The sequence below is a fragment of the Diuraphis noxia genome, unplaced genomic scaffold, assembly GCF_037042655.1.
Source record: "Diuraphis noxia isolate RWA-SAM2 unplaced genomic scaffold, SU_Dnox_SAM2 contig0003, whole genome shotgun sequence".
NCBI lineage: Eukaryota > Metazoa > Arthropoda > Insecta > Hemiptera > Aphididae > Diuraphis > Diuraphis noxia.
The window spans coordinates 14,871,556-14,886,034 of NW_028301713.1; the positions used below are offsets into that span (position 1 = coordinate 14,871,556).

Sequence of the window (14,479 nt, forward strand, 5' to 3'; positions counted from 1 at the left end):
TAGTCATATAACACCAAACAATAAGTTATTATCCAATAAGTTATTAATGTAATAATAATAATAATAACGGTAATTTATAACTATAAACGTGAACAATTGCTGGAGGGTTAATAATTATCTAATAATATGATGAGTGTAAAAAAAATATTGTAGAAACAGCTAGGTGTAATTGGGTAAATTTTTATAATATTTGTACCTACACAATTACCAATACTATTTCACGAGGGAATTTTCATATTCTGTTAGGACGAACATCTATAATACAGAGAGACTTGTACCATTTGATCGACATAATTTTTCTTCCCATTTCAACGGAGTAATGGAATATTAAAAAATAATCGTTTGTTTCACTACATAATTTAAAATTGAATGCCTCGCGATTATTATCAATTTTTATAACAATTCAATTATATTAAAATAGTTAAAATTAAAATTAAAAAAGAACAGCTGGTAGAGAACCAATAACCGATAACCAGAGGAAATGACTGCTCTAGATTCACTCAGACGACCATTGCCCGTCGAAACGCCTGTCCACGTATTTTTTGCTGATAGAGAACACCCTAAACTATTTGCAGTGGCGCATTTTCGGTGGGAGGGGGGAGGGGTCCGGGTTCAAACCCCTCTCACCTTCCAGAGAAAAAAAATAGAGTTCCTCAATATTTTATTACGGGTTTTCTTATAATTGAACGATATAGTATTTAAAAGTAAGGTGAAACAAATAAGCCCCCCTCCCCCCAAGAAATTATTAAAAATACGCCACTGGCTATTATTTGTAACTATATACTTAACGACAATGGACGAACGTGACGTTGACATGAGCGTTATATAAATAATATTATACTATTATTATCACGATTTGTATTATAGAGACTTCTAAAAACCGAAACGTATCAAAAGACCGCGACGAGGAACGCGCCCGTTCGAACGTAACAATTTAACAGAAAAAAAATTGTTTACGACCGTCAGCACACGCGCTACACACGCCTTACACGCGGCTGCTATCGAACCGCTGACCGAGAGCATATTTTCCACGCGGCGGCTTACCACGTCGGACGAAAAAAAAAACCGACAAAACAGAAACAATAGTAATAATTTTTCAATTTTTTTTTCTTTTCACACACAAACAATGTGTCGTCTCTCGAACAATCGAAACAAAAATAAAACACTGGCATTTTAGACGACAGGAACCGCCGCCCACCGATTCATTACCGCATTATAATTTTAAATACGTGCTGCGGTTGTAATTAATACATCATATATACACATATTATGCGTATAATATACGATAGTAATAATATGATATTTTTTAGTAAGTTTATGTTTGAAAAATATTAGTTTCGACGATGGTAATAAGGTAATCGGAATTCGCGTTAGTTTTTCGTGCAATTGCAGAAATATCAATATCGCTAAGTCGCAATAATATTAATTAAACGCGTAAAATAATCTGTTTCGATTACGTAGAACATGCTAAACTAGTATTACGTTTTCATTTTGCTTATTTCACTTAAGCGTTTTTTTTTTTCATATTATTAACGACAACTTTTTCGTAATTTTAGCAAAACAGTCTTTTCAAAAATTTAATCACATGATAAAAACACACTTATTTTTATGCGTGGCAAACCTTTTCATTCACCGTCCGACTGATAAACGATATTATATAATAATGTAGTTCACTGATACTAATTGTAACATTGTATTACATCATTGCAAAAGGTATTAAAAATATACAAATTTATTTTGTCATACTTTAACACGATATTAATTTTATTGGCTTTATTGTTTAATTCAATGCCACTATATAACTGTGTTGGATAATATTCTTACCCGTACAAATTGGTCAAGAACAGTTCATCCAAACATTTTTATTTTAGTGAAAACGCTAAAAATAGTGCATATTTATCCAACTGTTGGTGCATTATTAAGTATAGTATAATATTATTAATATTATAATAACAAGATGAATGATATGTTTTGTTTTTGTATTGTCGTTTATGTATAACTTTGTTATTTACATCTTGAAAAATAATTTACAAAATCGTATTACAATTATATGTATATAAATATATAGGTACCTAGAATAGTTATAATTTAAATTCTACTTTTGCGTAAAAAGGTCTGTATAAAATAAATAATATGTATAATGAATTAATTCTAATTTAAAAAACTATATATTTCATGATTATGTACAAAAAAAAGATGAAATTACACAAGTGCAAAAAAAAAAGATCAAGAAGCTTTTATAAAATACACATATTAATATAAATATAAAACTAAAATGATTCAAAGCAAAACGGAAAAATATAATATCAAGCATTATAATATTCGTTTTGGAAAAAATTTTCAAAATATGGACACGAACTGATATTAAAGGTGGACTTAAAGGAAAAAAAATTCGATTTTACTCCGCAGATTTCGCATTACTTTTTTTCTGACAATAACTATGCTCGATGGCATAAAATATAAGTAAAACGATAATATGATATGTATAAATCTCAAAGAATGTCGATGATGATGATGATGATGATAATAATAATACACGAGAGAGAGCGAATGAGGCATAAATGCATAATGTTTAAAACGGACAGTTAACGAGAGTGATATAAAAAAAACAAAAAAAAAAAAAACAGTGTCTGTTGCGGCGCAACGGGCGCATCAGTAAATAAATAAATTCGACGTTTAAAATACGATTTCGTGAATAGGATTGTATATTACAATATAATATGATAAATCATCATAATTTAAAATGACATTGAATCGTAGTGGTGTAGGGTAGTGGAGGGGAGGGGTCAAGGATTGTCGGGGGAAAAAGACTTAAACGATGGTGGTGTTACCTACTAGAGTAACCGACGTGATAATATCTCGGATTTGTGATCGAACAACTAGGCGACCTGCGCCAACCGATCGATCGATATGCGTATTACGCACTATTATAGTAGTTATATAATATAATAATTATCGTTTAGAGCAATAATATTATATTGCTGGTTGATGGTATTATAATAACAGTTTAATATTATAATAACTCTCCAATCTATATAATATAGATGTCTGGATGAGTCGGAAAGACGATCGTTATAATAGTATAATATATTAAAATGATATATACGATATATCATTATATGTGCGATCGACTCTTCCGAATAATAAAAAATAATGATAATATTATTATATAGTATGATACGTTCGGGACTGACGATATGGACGACGGTGTACACGTAATATTATAAATAATAATTAGCATAATATTATAAATATATGAAATTCTTAACAACTAATTGGTCATTAAAAAAAACCGTGTTCCGTATATTATTATATTAAGACTAGTAGTGTGCGACAAGCCGTCCGACTCGTAAAAAAAAAAAATAATGATAAAAGGTATTCCACTCGTATACAATGAAATAATAATAATAATAATATGATTTAGTTTCGTTCCACTGTTGCAAGTGGTTTCCGCCCCGCCCTGTCACTCGGAGACGTCGGTCGCGCAACCGCAACCGCACTCGGTGACCACCGGATACTCCACTTTGATCCACTGGCACACCTTTATCTGGTTGACCACCGACCCCGTCGCCTTTGTGCCCGGTAGACTGTTGTATTGTAGTGAGGCCGATGGGACGTTAGGGCTTCGGCAATGCCATCGCAAAAGCGTCTTGTACTGGCTCCCAGTGGCTCGGCAGTACATTCCCGCGGGTACCGAGCACGACGTCTCACCCTTGGGACAGTGGCCCTCGAGCAGCCACCGTGGCCAGAACCGTTGGCCCAGGTCCTTCCACTGTCTGTGCATCGGGCACGCCGTCCGGCCCCAGAGGTATTGCTGGATCTTCCGGCGCAGTTGACCGGATATCCGGGTCCGGAGCCTCCGGCCGTCCGGTAGGGAGAAGTATTTGGTGTCCAGCTCTCGGATCCCCGTTGGCATCTTTCCGGTGGGCACCAATCGGCCCCGTCGATTCCTCCTGCGCAACACACGGACGGCAAAAACATAGCGTTAGTATTATTTTATGATGTCATTATAGGTGCCTACAATAATTATATAAAATGTACCTATATAAGCATAAGGCCTAACTATAGGTGGAGGGAATGGTATATACGTCACAGACCAGCCTGTTTTCGATGGATATGTAACACAATAAAATACCTTTATAGATTTTCCTTATATTATGTACACAGTTTAAATGACTTAAATTAAAAAAAATTTAAATTTAATATCACCCTTTGTAAGCTTACCATTTTTTTATGTGTAGAAATTATTAGATAGTGGCCTCAATTAACGAGTAAAGAAAATTTGTAAGAAATTAATAAAGAATAATCATTTTTTTATCCTAAATCATAGCTCGTAACCATAGTTTGAAGATCTCTCTTTTTTAGTAAAATTATTCAAACTTTTATCAAAATCTAGCTGATTTAAATATTTTTTTAATATGTAAAATTGATATGACAATCTATTAAACCTATCCCAATTCATACTATAGTCGTATACTCAAATGTCTTAATTATTTTCATCGCAAAAATCATATGAAAGTATAGTAAAAAGAGCGTTATTATTATGAATAAAATAAAAATATTTTAATGTTATTATTAAAAGTACAATCATTTAAAAAAAAGCATTGTTAAGGTGTCAAAAGTCATCCGCTCGTCGTAATGTACAATGTAATATAATATGATATCATCAGGCCCGTCGCTAGGGTACAAGCAAGCCATGCGTTGCTTTAGGGCGGCATAACATTTAAAAAAATTGAGGCGGCAAATTGTAATATTAAATTTCCAAAAAAGACAGAAATTTAATTATTATTTTTATTCGCTTTAGGGCGGAAAATGTCTTACGACGGGCCTGGATATCATATAGGTGCTAATGCTATGATATCTTTTGATTACTAATTGCTAAAGTATTGGTAAGACTAAAAGAACTTATAAATTATAACAAGTAGGTACTTATTTAGTATTTTAGTAATTATTAGAATTATTATATTTTGCAGTATTGCTTTAAAAAAAAAACGCCATATTCAACCCCATATAATGTTTAAACGCAAATAATACGATTTTGTTATTTCATAATATCGGCTTTTGAATTGTACAATGATATATAGGTAATAATAATACTTTTGTTAAAGCTAATAACCTATGTAGTCGATACTAAACTATTAAAAAGATATCGGCATTATGTCAACTGTATATTTCTTAACAAGACTGTATACGCTTTTAGTAATTTTTATAAATTAATATTTTGTTTGACAACGTCATACAAACTATAGTAAAAATACTTTTATGAATTATAACAACTGTTTAGTATATCATTATGTTGTGTGTACACTTAACACCATGTTGTATACGTGTATGAGTTGTTAATCGTTTTGAGTTAGTAGCTACACAATATAGGTATAATAAATTACGGGAAATTATATGTTTGAATAATAATTGATTTACTAATTTAAAAGCTGTAGGTATGAAGACCGTGAAATTAACATAACGTGTTCCAAATATAACATAATATATACCTATTACCGTTCGAATCCTAAATAAATCGTGAGTTTTTTTGTATATTTATTAGTTTTGTTTACGCGTTTCGGTTACAATAATAATTACAGTACCCATAAACGTATCTAAAAGCCATTTGGTTTGAAAATATTTACGTGTTATTCGCAGGAAACTATTTAATAATATTATCTACCTATATTCTAGATTTCATATTGAATTTTAACTTATAAACTACTTGTTAGAAATTTCCATCTTTAATGATTGATGTTTTCAAAAAAAAATATTCTGCTTTGAAATGAGGAATTTCAAATACATTAATTAATTGTTGTTAAAATGTACAAAATATAATATTTTAAAATCCTACATTTTAGAAATAATGAAGACCTCAAGTTCATTGGATCAATCGTTTTATATCGTTAACTGATATCGATTAATATTGATCTACCACCCTAATACTGCCGTTATGATGGTGAATACTCAAAATTTCATTTACCGCAATACATCCTCATTAGGTACATAATAATAGTATAATATTATCTATATTACAATAATAATGTATTTGGGACATTCTCTTCTTCCAGATCACGCATACAAACTTGGCTTAAATGACCCACCCCTTCTCTACCACCTACACATATCAGATAGCGTCTGTGATCTCTCTCATTTACAATTTAACTGTCCATCATTACATTTTAAGCGTTTGTCTCTGATCATCTATCTAAAGTGTCTTAATACTCCCCCTAATCTCTCAGCTATGCTCAATATTAAATCCGAAACGGTTATTAAAAAAAAAGAATTCACTTAATATTGGAAGCTGTTTTCGTAATTTAATGATGTTAATATTATTTTTGTACTTTTATTTATCATTTTTTACTGTCATAATATTGTATTGTTTTCTCCTCCGGTGTTTGTTATGAGCCTGTCTATATAGTATATTTGTATATTTGTGTAACTGATAATATTGTCAAGCTGTTATAATAGCCTCTGACTAAAAGTTAATAACCATAGACAAAATAATAATAATAATAATAATGTATGACGATCGAAAGTCGAAACACTGCACAACCATTATTAAATTTAACAATCATCACTCTCACCTGAAGGGTATGTCGGCGACTGGCACCAGGTGTTCGGGGGCTGTGACGCTCATGCACTTGGGGTCGAACTTGGCAGCCAGTTTGGCCAACAGCGCCGTGACGTTTAGGTCGGCGGGCCTGGGGTCCAGCGCCGGGTTGGGCATCTCGATGAGATCAACGACGCCAGGGTCGTTGGACGGCACCGGTCGCAGGTCTAATCTGACACTGGACGTGCACATGACGGTGCGGCGGATCGAGCAACACGCCAGCGCGACCAACACGGACCACCATTTGACAGTCATCTGTAAACGATCGAAAAGAAAAAAAGTAAAATTCGTGAGTTCGACATCGCGCAGACGAGTGAAGAATCGTAATCGTTTGTTATTTAGTTTTATTTTATTATTATTATCATTGTTTTTTTTTTCGTCATCGTGCTCTACGACAATGAGAGGCGCCAATTTATAGTCTGCTGTAGTTGACACGTCTAGGAATCGCGCCGCGACGATAGAACGGATAGTTACCCACCCACCCACTAACTCTTCCGGAAAACTGCTCCGTCGCGATGGTATACCAAGTATTGGTCATATAATATTTTACGCCTATAACCACACGAATGGTGGATCGATTACCAGCTGGTATAGTGGTAACATCAAAAAAAATAAATACAAATATTCTACTGCAAAACTTCCGGTCCATACATTTTATGACTAAACTTGAAAACAAAAAATTTTGCATTTTTACAATACGCATTATTGTGATGTTGAAATTACAATTTTTGTATAGCACTTTTGACACGAGACTTCACCTGCTATAAACGATGTTGTAATTTTATGTAGAATTAAATTAAAAAAATTCTTTGTGATTGCTTATAAGAATTGTTTATAAGAATTGTAGCCAAATAAACATATTTCATTATTTACGCCGTTTGTAAGTTTATACCGCGGTGCGCGACTCTATGGTAGACAGGCTGACGCTATACTGCTGGATTTTCAGAAAAAAAACTACGCAAAACAGTTTTACGCCTGCCGATAAGATTAACCTCAGAACTCCGGTCAACACTACTGATACAATATTTATAACTCACTATATATGTGAGTAGATAAACCATTATCCTCATCCTCGCTGTATTTACACATATATTAATTATTATTTTCCACTAAATAATACATTATAAGTATGTGATAATAATTATTAAAATCTGAGGGTTACACGTAAAAAAATCATTTATAGCATGTGATAAATAATATAGATAATCTGTTATCATTGTACCACTCAGATTCATAAATATGCAATCTACTTTTCCGTATAAATACAGGTCCAAAAATATATTATTATAATCTGCTATAGGAGTTCGACATAAAATAATGATATTCATAGAATTTAAAAATAAAATATCGTCTTGGCTTCTGAGTTGACAAAATACAGGGTGATTTGCCATAAGCTTGCTCCACCTATTTGTCCACATAAGTAATACATTTATTCAAATTTCTATTTTTTTTTTTTTTTTAATTTGTTAATATATTTAAGTGGACTGTTCTGAAAATGATAGTGTATCAAAATGAAAAATTCGACATAATAATTAATTAGCTATTTAACTCTGTGTGCCAAGGATAACAGTTATAGGAATATATATGATAAAAGTTCTGAATGATCTGAAAAGTAATTTATGATAATATGATACTGAAGTTTTATAGTTTATGAAAATTATTGATTGCCTTTAATAAATGTTAAATCTACTTCATAATTTATAAAGTATAGATTATTTAAAAACATGGCCAAGTATACTTGAAAACCCCAAAACCCGAAATTTGAAGAAATCAATTATTTCTGGGATTTCTGGATTAATGGGGTCAAAATACTCGGTGAATAACCCTGTGTATAGATATTTAACAATTTATTAGTACTGAATATACTCGAAATTGAGTAGGTTACTATAATGGATTTATCTATTAAATTTAAAAACAATAATGAATCATTCTTAATTCATTCTAAAACACGACCATGCGCGGAGCTTTGGTGTAAAAATTACAAAATTCTTATACTAAAATCGTGTTTTACGTCAATTTTCAAAAGTTTCCTAACGAATTTATCACAAAAGTTCTAAAAATTAGACATTGTCCTTAATAAAAGTCTCAAAAAATAAAGTCGGTATTAAATTTAATTCCTGGAAAATAGTGGAAATCTGCAACCTATTGAATCAAGACTTCTGGATGAAATGTTTTTTTCAGAAAAATTAAAATAAAATACAACAATTATTCTAAAACGAACTAGCTAACTACTAGTACTTCACTTCGCTCAGAATTGAATAATGTCAAATACCATGTTATCTATTCATTAAAAGTATTGTTTTCAATTTTTTTTTCAAATGTAAACAAGATAATATGGAAAAAATGTTTCTATTTTCAAAAAATACATACCTGTTTGGTGCAAAACATTTAAAAATAAGAAAAAAGTTATCAAATTTTATTAATTTACGTGATAAACATCACGAATACCGCAATAATTTGAATCTTTCTATAGACTGTGAGCGATACATACTTGTATATAATCTGGTATTATACTATATATAATTACAAAATATATAAGTACTGATATCGGTTTTATTATAATTTTTTATCAATTTGTACTAAAAATATCGTAGATAAGATTTTTTGAACGGCAATAAGGATATTTATGTAAGTTTACACGGATTGTCAGTGAATAAAAATACAAGACAACGTGTTATAGAAATGATCGGAAGAAATTGATATCGTTTTACTTAGAATATTTACGTGTATATCTATCTGAAAAATATACTACCTTCATAAAATTATTATAATATAATTCGAGGTTCCAGAAGGAGAACAAATATCTGTAATCGATAAGCAGTATCATAAGTTTTGTTTGGGCTCCTGGCGTTTAAACATAGCTATATTTTACTTGATATACCTACTATAGAAGATAAAAAAAAAAAAAACGCCGCTAAGATAATGTATTAGTCACATACTTCTTATTAGCTGGTTTAAAAATATGAATTGATTGGATGAAAAACTCATTTTCCCCTAATATTTCAGTTTAAACCCGAAATTTTCCAATCTAAAATAAATTAATCTTATACCTACTACAAAAATACGTTTAAAATAATAAATAAATAAACATAGCTATTAAAATTGATGGGTTAAAACTTCGTAATTTGTACAAACAATATTTCTAATTATAAAATATAAACTATACTAAATATAATATACGTATGATTTATAATAATATGTTTAACCATCATTATAAGCACTATTATCCTTAGACCATATTATTTTAAGAATATACCTACACATATTCTTAACAATCCAATAACCACTGGTTTGAATTTTGATTTAGATACATCAAAATATTCGTATTATTATGTTTAAGAAGTTTATCTGTTTAAAATTAACTTTATATATGATGATTCTTTAAGATACAGGAAAAAGGTTGGTTCTTGTTTGAAAAAAGATAGTTTGTATCATCACAACACCTTCATTAAAATATGGTATAAAAAAATTCTTTTATAATAATATTCCTTCCCCAATACGTATCCAAAATCAATTCACTTTACTTATATTGTACAATTGTTAAAATGTTAAAATGGGGGGGGGGGGGGGGGGTGAGAAGACTTACGGTGAATCACATTGTATATAATATGTATATATATTATTTAAATCTACTCTTCGAAGCCGACTGAACAGAACACCGCATGTCGCATGTTCTCAACACGCGATAATTTTACGTCATTTTGCGGACACGTTTCGTACATTATATATTTACGTAACTACTCACATAACATACACACACAAATTATTATATATTATATACTTGGGTACAGGTATGTATATACCTGGTCGTATTTATCCGAAACAGACAGACGGGCGATCGCGCGTACTAGGTCATATAATAATATTATATTTGTGGAGTTTTGCCGCCGTCCAGCGCGTCTTTTTTTATTATTATTATTATTTTCTAAATCGCCGGTAATTTATTTCGAGTCACGTCGAAAAATAAAATTAAAACAGAAAAAAAATATGAGAAAAAAACCCGAAGAAAAATAAAAAGAAGTAGAAACCGGCCGACTGGATTCTTTGCCGGCACATTAACACCTCGGCTCGACGATCCGTTAACGATAATTCGTTCCGTCGGCCCCGTGTCCCCGCGCCGCCGGAGCCCGCGTGTCCCGTCCGGTTTGTATTTTTTGGTTTTTTTTTTTAATATTTTCCGTTTCGGATTCAACGCGTCAATCAACCGAAATCGTGTCCGAAAATCTCGGAGCCGACAAAAGGACTGCACGGCGTCCGTCCGTACACACACACGACGAAGTTTGGCCTCGGCCCGACGCCGACGACGACCACCATCACGCAGCCTCAACCGCCGCCGAAATAATACGATATTATGATTATTATTATTATTATTATTATTATTATTATTACACGTTGTATAGGTACTCGACGGAGACGACCACTACCGCGGTATGGTGTTTCCCCGTTCCTGCTGTTGCAGTCGCCTTCGGAGGCGTCATTTTCCCCTCCTCTTTCTCCTCTTCCTCTTCCACTTTATCCAACTGCTAACCACACCGACGACCGTGGCGCAGAGGATTTTTTTTGTTTTCGTTTGTCACTATAATAATAATATAATACAATATCCGATTCCGTCTTACGACGGAAACACGACACCCTGCCGTAATATGTACTCAGAAATCGGACGTTCAGTTTCAGATTGTTGATATTAATACGATATTATAATATTATTGTAATATTGTCGTCTCCGACTTCGATCTCCACTAGTCCCGGTGCGATCAAATCCGCGATATCGTGAACCATCGACGATATTATATATTTTTAACCCGACGATCACATTATTCTATACTATTAATAACTTCTTTTTAGATTCTGAACGAAGTGATGAATGTATTGATTTTACAATTATGTGTGTTTTTTTTTTTAATGTTTGTTTTTGTGTCTATGTACAGCATAACTAGTCAAAATAATGCTTCAATTTCAAACTTTGGGGGTGGTTTCCTATGTAAAAGTAAATATCCTTGGTGCATTATAAAGGTCAAAAGTAAACATTTTCCAACAGTTTTCAAAAAAATCGAGAAAAACAAAAAAAAAAAATGACATAAAAACTGGAATTTTTACGCAAAACCATTTGAAGCATTTGAAGTTCAAATATTGACAAAAATTCGTCAAACCCATGAATATTTGAAAGTAATTTTGAAGTTTAAAAATCATAAAATTGTTTGTGTTTATAACTAAAGATTAAAAATACAACACTAAGTTTTCCATAAGTTTTCCTTCAAATAACTATAGAGAAAACTCGAAGCGTCGTTATAGGAAAAATTTTAAGTGCGTTTGAATTTTAAATTTTTACGAAATAGCGTAACGATAACGATTTATCCACAAACGATTTTAATCATTTGTCATTATTCAAAAAGTATAAGTCGTAGATACTTGAAAATTTTACCAGTTATTTAGATTGGCATTTCCTTTACATGATTTAATTTTCAAAATGATTTGTCTTTTTTTGAGGTATTTATAGACAACTGAAATTTTAAATTTTTATGAAAATTTTTTTTTTGAAGAGTCGATAAAATTTGTTTGGCCCTATAAAAATACTTGAAAATTTAATACAAAGTTCCTCATAAGTTATTCTTATAGTGATTAAAAAATTATAGAAATACATTGACACGATTTTTTTTTATTAGCATTTGAAGTTCAAATATTGACTAAGTACATAAAAATTACGGCAATTTTCAAATTATCTTAGATCGAAATTCATAAAAGTTTTTCTCTTTAATTCTATGATTTGAGAATTTAATACAAGGCTCATAATATATTTTTACAATAGCAGTTGAAAAATGAAAGAAATATATAGCCACAATTTTTTTTTACATGCATTCAAATTTTAATTTTGACAACATACGTAAAAATCACGAAAATTCGTAAATTATTTTATCCTAAAAATTCATAAAAAATTTTCCTTTTATACCTTAGATTTCAAAATTTAATACAAGGCTCCTAAAATATTTTTACAATAGTAGTTGAAAAATAAAAGAAATGGATAATCACATTTTTTTTTACAAGCATTTAAATTTAAATTTTGACAACATACGTAAAAATCACGAAAATTCGCAAATTATTTTAAGCTAGAAATTCATAAAAAATTTTCTTTTTAAATCTAAGATTTGAAAATTTTGAATAATCAATAATATATCCTATATACAGATAAACCGTCTCCGTTCAGAATCGTTTTACGTATACAATGATATCTATCATTGCATTCAAATTTAACCTACCCTAGTCAGAGGTCCACCCCACCCTCAATGTACAGCAGAGCGATACCCACTTATCCGCTTTTTTTTTTTGCAGACCGATGAATATAGTGTTTTTTCAATCATATTATTTAAACATTTTATCCAGCAAAAAAAAAAAATGTCATTATCTTCAATTATGAAGATAATTTTTAGAGGAAAATTCAAAAATTCGGATCTATTTTCGGCACTTTTGAGACATAAAAATTGAGATTTCTCACTTCTCAGTAATTTTTAAAATAATCGGCAAATGAAAACTAAAAATTCTGACAATCATGTAAACGCACATTTTGCTGTACAGTAGCTTATGTTGAGTGTACCACGTAATATAGGTACTGCAATAGTGTAATAGATGTGTTAAATTTGAATTCAATATGATAAGTAATAAATTGTATACGATGAAAAACAATTCTGAGCAAAGACCGCCAAACTTTTGGGTAGTTATATACTGGGTCGCATGAAAAAATTTGTAATTTAAAGGTTCAATTTAATTGATCAATCATGATCCACTAAACCATGTTTAAGGGACCATTTTCTCAATATTGATTCGTTAAATGTTTAGCGATTGTTCATGCGACCCGGTAAAAGTTATTAGGTACTTATTGATAATTTTATTAAATGTTCGTTTTTTTAGCTGATTATTTTAAAAATGACTGAAAATTTTTTATTTTGACCTCCCTAAAATGCAAATTAGATCAAATTCGCTAATAGAAACATTACTTTGAAGTTGTAGATCAGAACATTTTTTCAAATAAAAAAGCTCCACCAGAAACAAAAAAAAATAAACGGATGTCTCCATAAATTAATACTAAACTTATAAAACTACACTCAAAATCTTTTACGATAATTTGTTAAAATTTAAATATTATTGTTAAAATGTCTTCGCTTGGTACCATTTTTATTCGAATATAATCAATGATTGAACTCAGTGGCGGCGCCAGAATCAAATTATTAGCTGTGGGGGGAGGGGGTATGCTGAGGCCAAAAATATTTAGGGGAGCTAATACGTTAGCTTGATATATATATATATATATATATATAAACAATAGTGATGACATTCCATGCTCTATAATAAAGTGACATTTGGACACCTGCAGCTACTGTCTAGGTTAGCGGTTACCTATACTTCTAGTTACCAATATGTACCTTTATTATTCCTTATGATTTCGCCGGATATAGGAGAACGCCAAATGAGATGATTTTCGAATACGAAATTCGGTATATAACGTGCGTATAAGATTATAGTAATTGCAGTTTTAAAAAGAAGGACGACGATGCGACAATATGTTTTTTTACGCACTCGCCACGGTGCTTGTTCAATGGGCGTCTATGTCAATATGTATCCATCAAATACAAATAAAATAATTGTTTATTAATCGTACGATAATCGTATAAAGTATAATACCTATCTAATATTATTATATAATTCTACGGAAATTCACGACGCATTGGATATATGACAGCTCACGCGGTCGGATTTCCGCATCGGTATACGCATGTTCTATCTGCGCGACACGTGTCTTTAGTGTACCTCGAAACGTACATAAACGCATATTGTATAGGTAGGTATGGGTAGGTATCAGCAATAATAAAAATAATAATAATAATAATTAGA

At 31.2% G+C, this 14,479-nt stretch overlaps 1 protein-coding gene across 1 annotated transcript in view; it reads right to left on the bottom strand.

Moving 5' to 3' along the window:
* Positions 1 to 1,758: 1,758 nt before the first annotated feature.
* The window catches only part of LOC107169581 (noggin-like), a 41,435-nt gene continuing 28,714 nt past the window's right edge, over positions 1,759 to 14,479 (bottom strand). The window contains exons 2-3 of the mRNA XM_089222777.1: positions 6,570 to 6,850; positions 1,759 to 3,953 (exon numbers count right to left, since the gene is read on the bottom strand). Of these exons, the coding sequence (XP_089078903.1) occupies positions 3,464 to 3,953; positions 6,570 to 6,850 (771 nt within the window). The 3' untranslated portion in view covers positions 1,759 to 3,463. The remainder of the gene's footprint in view (positions 3,954 to 6,569; positions 6,851 to 14,479) is intronic.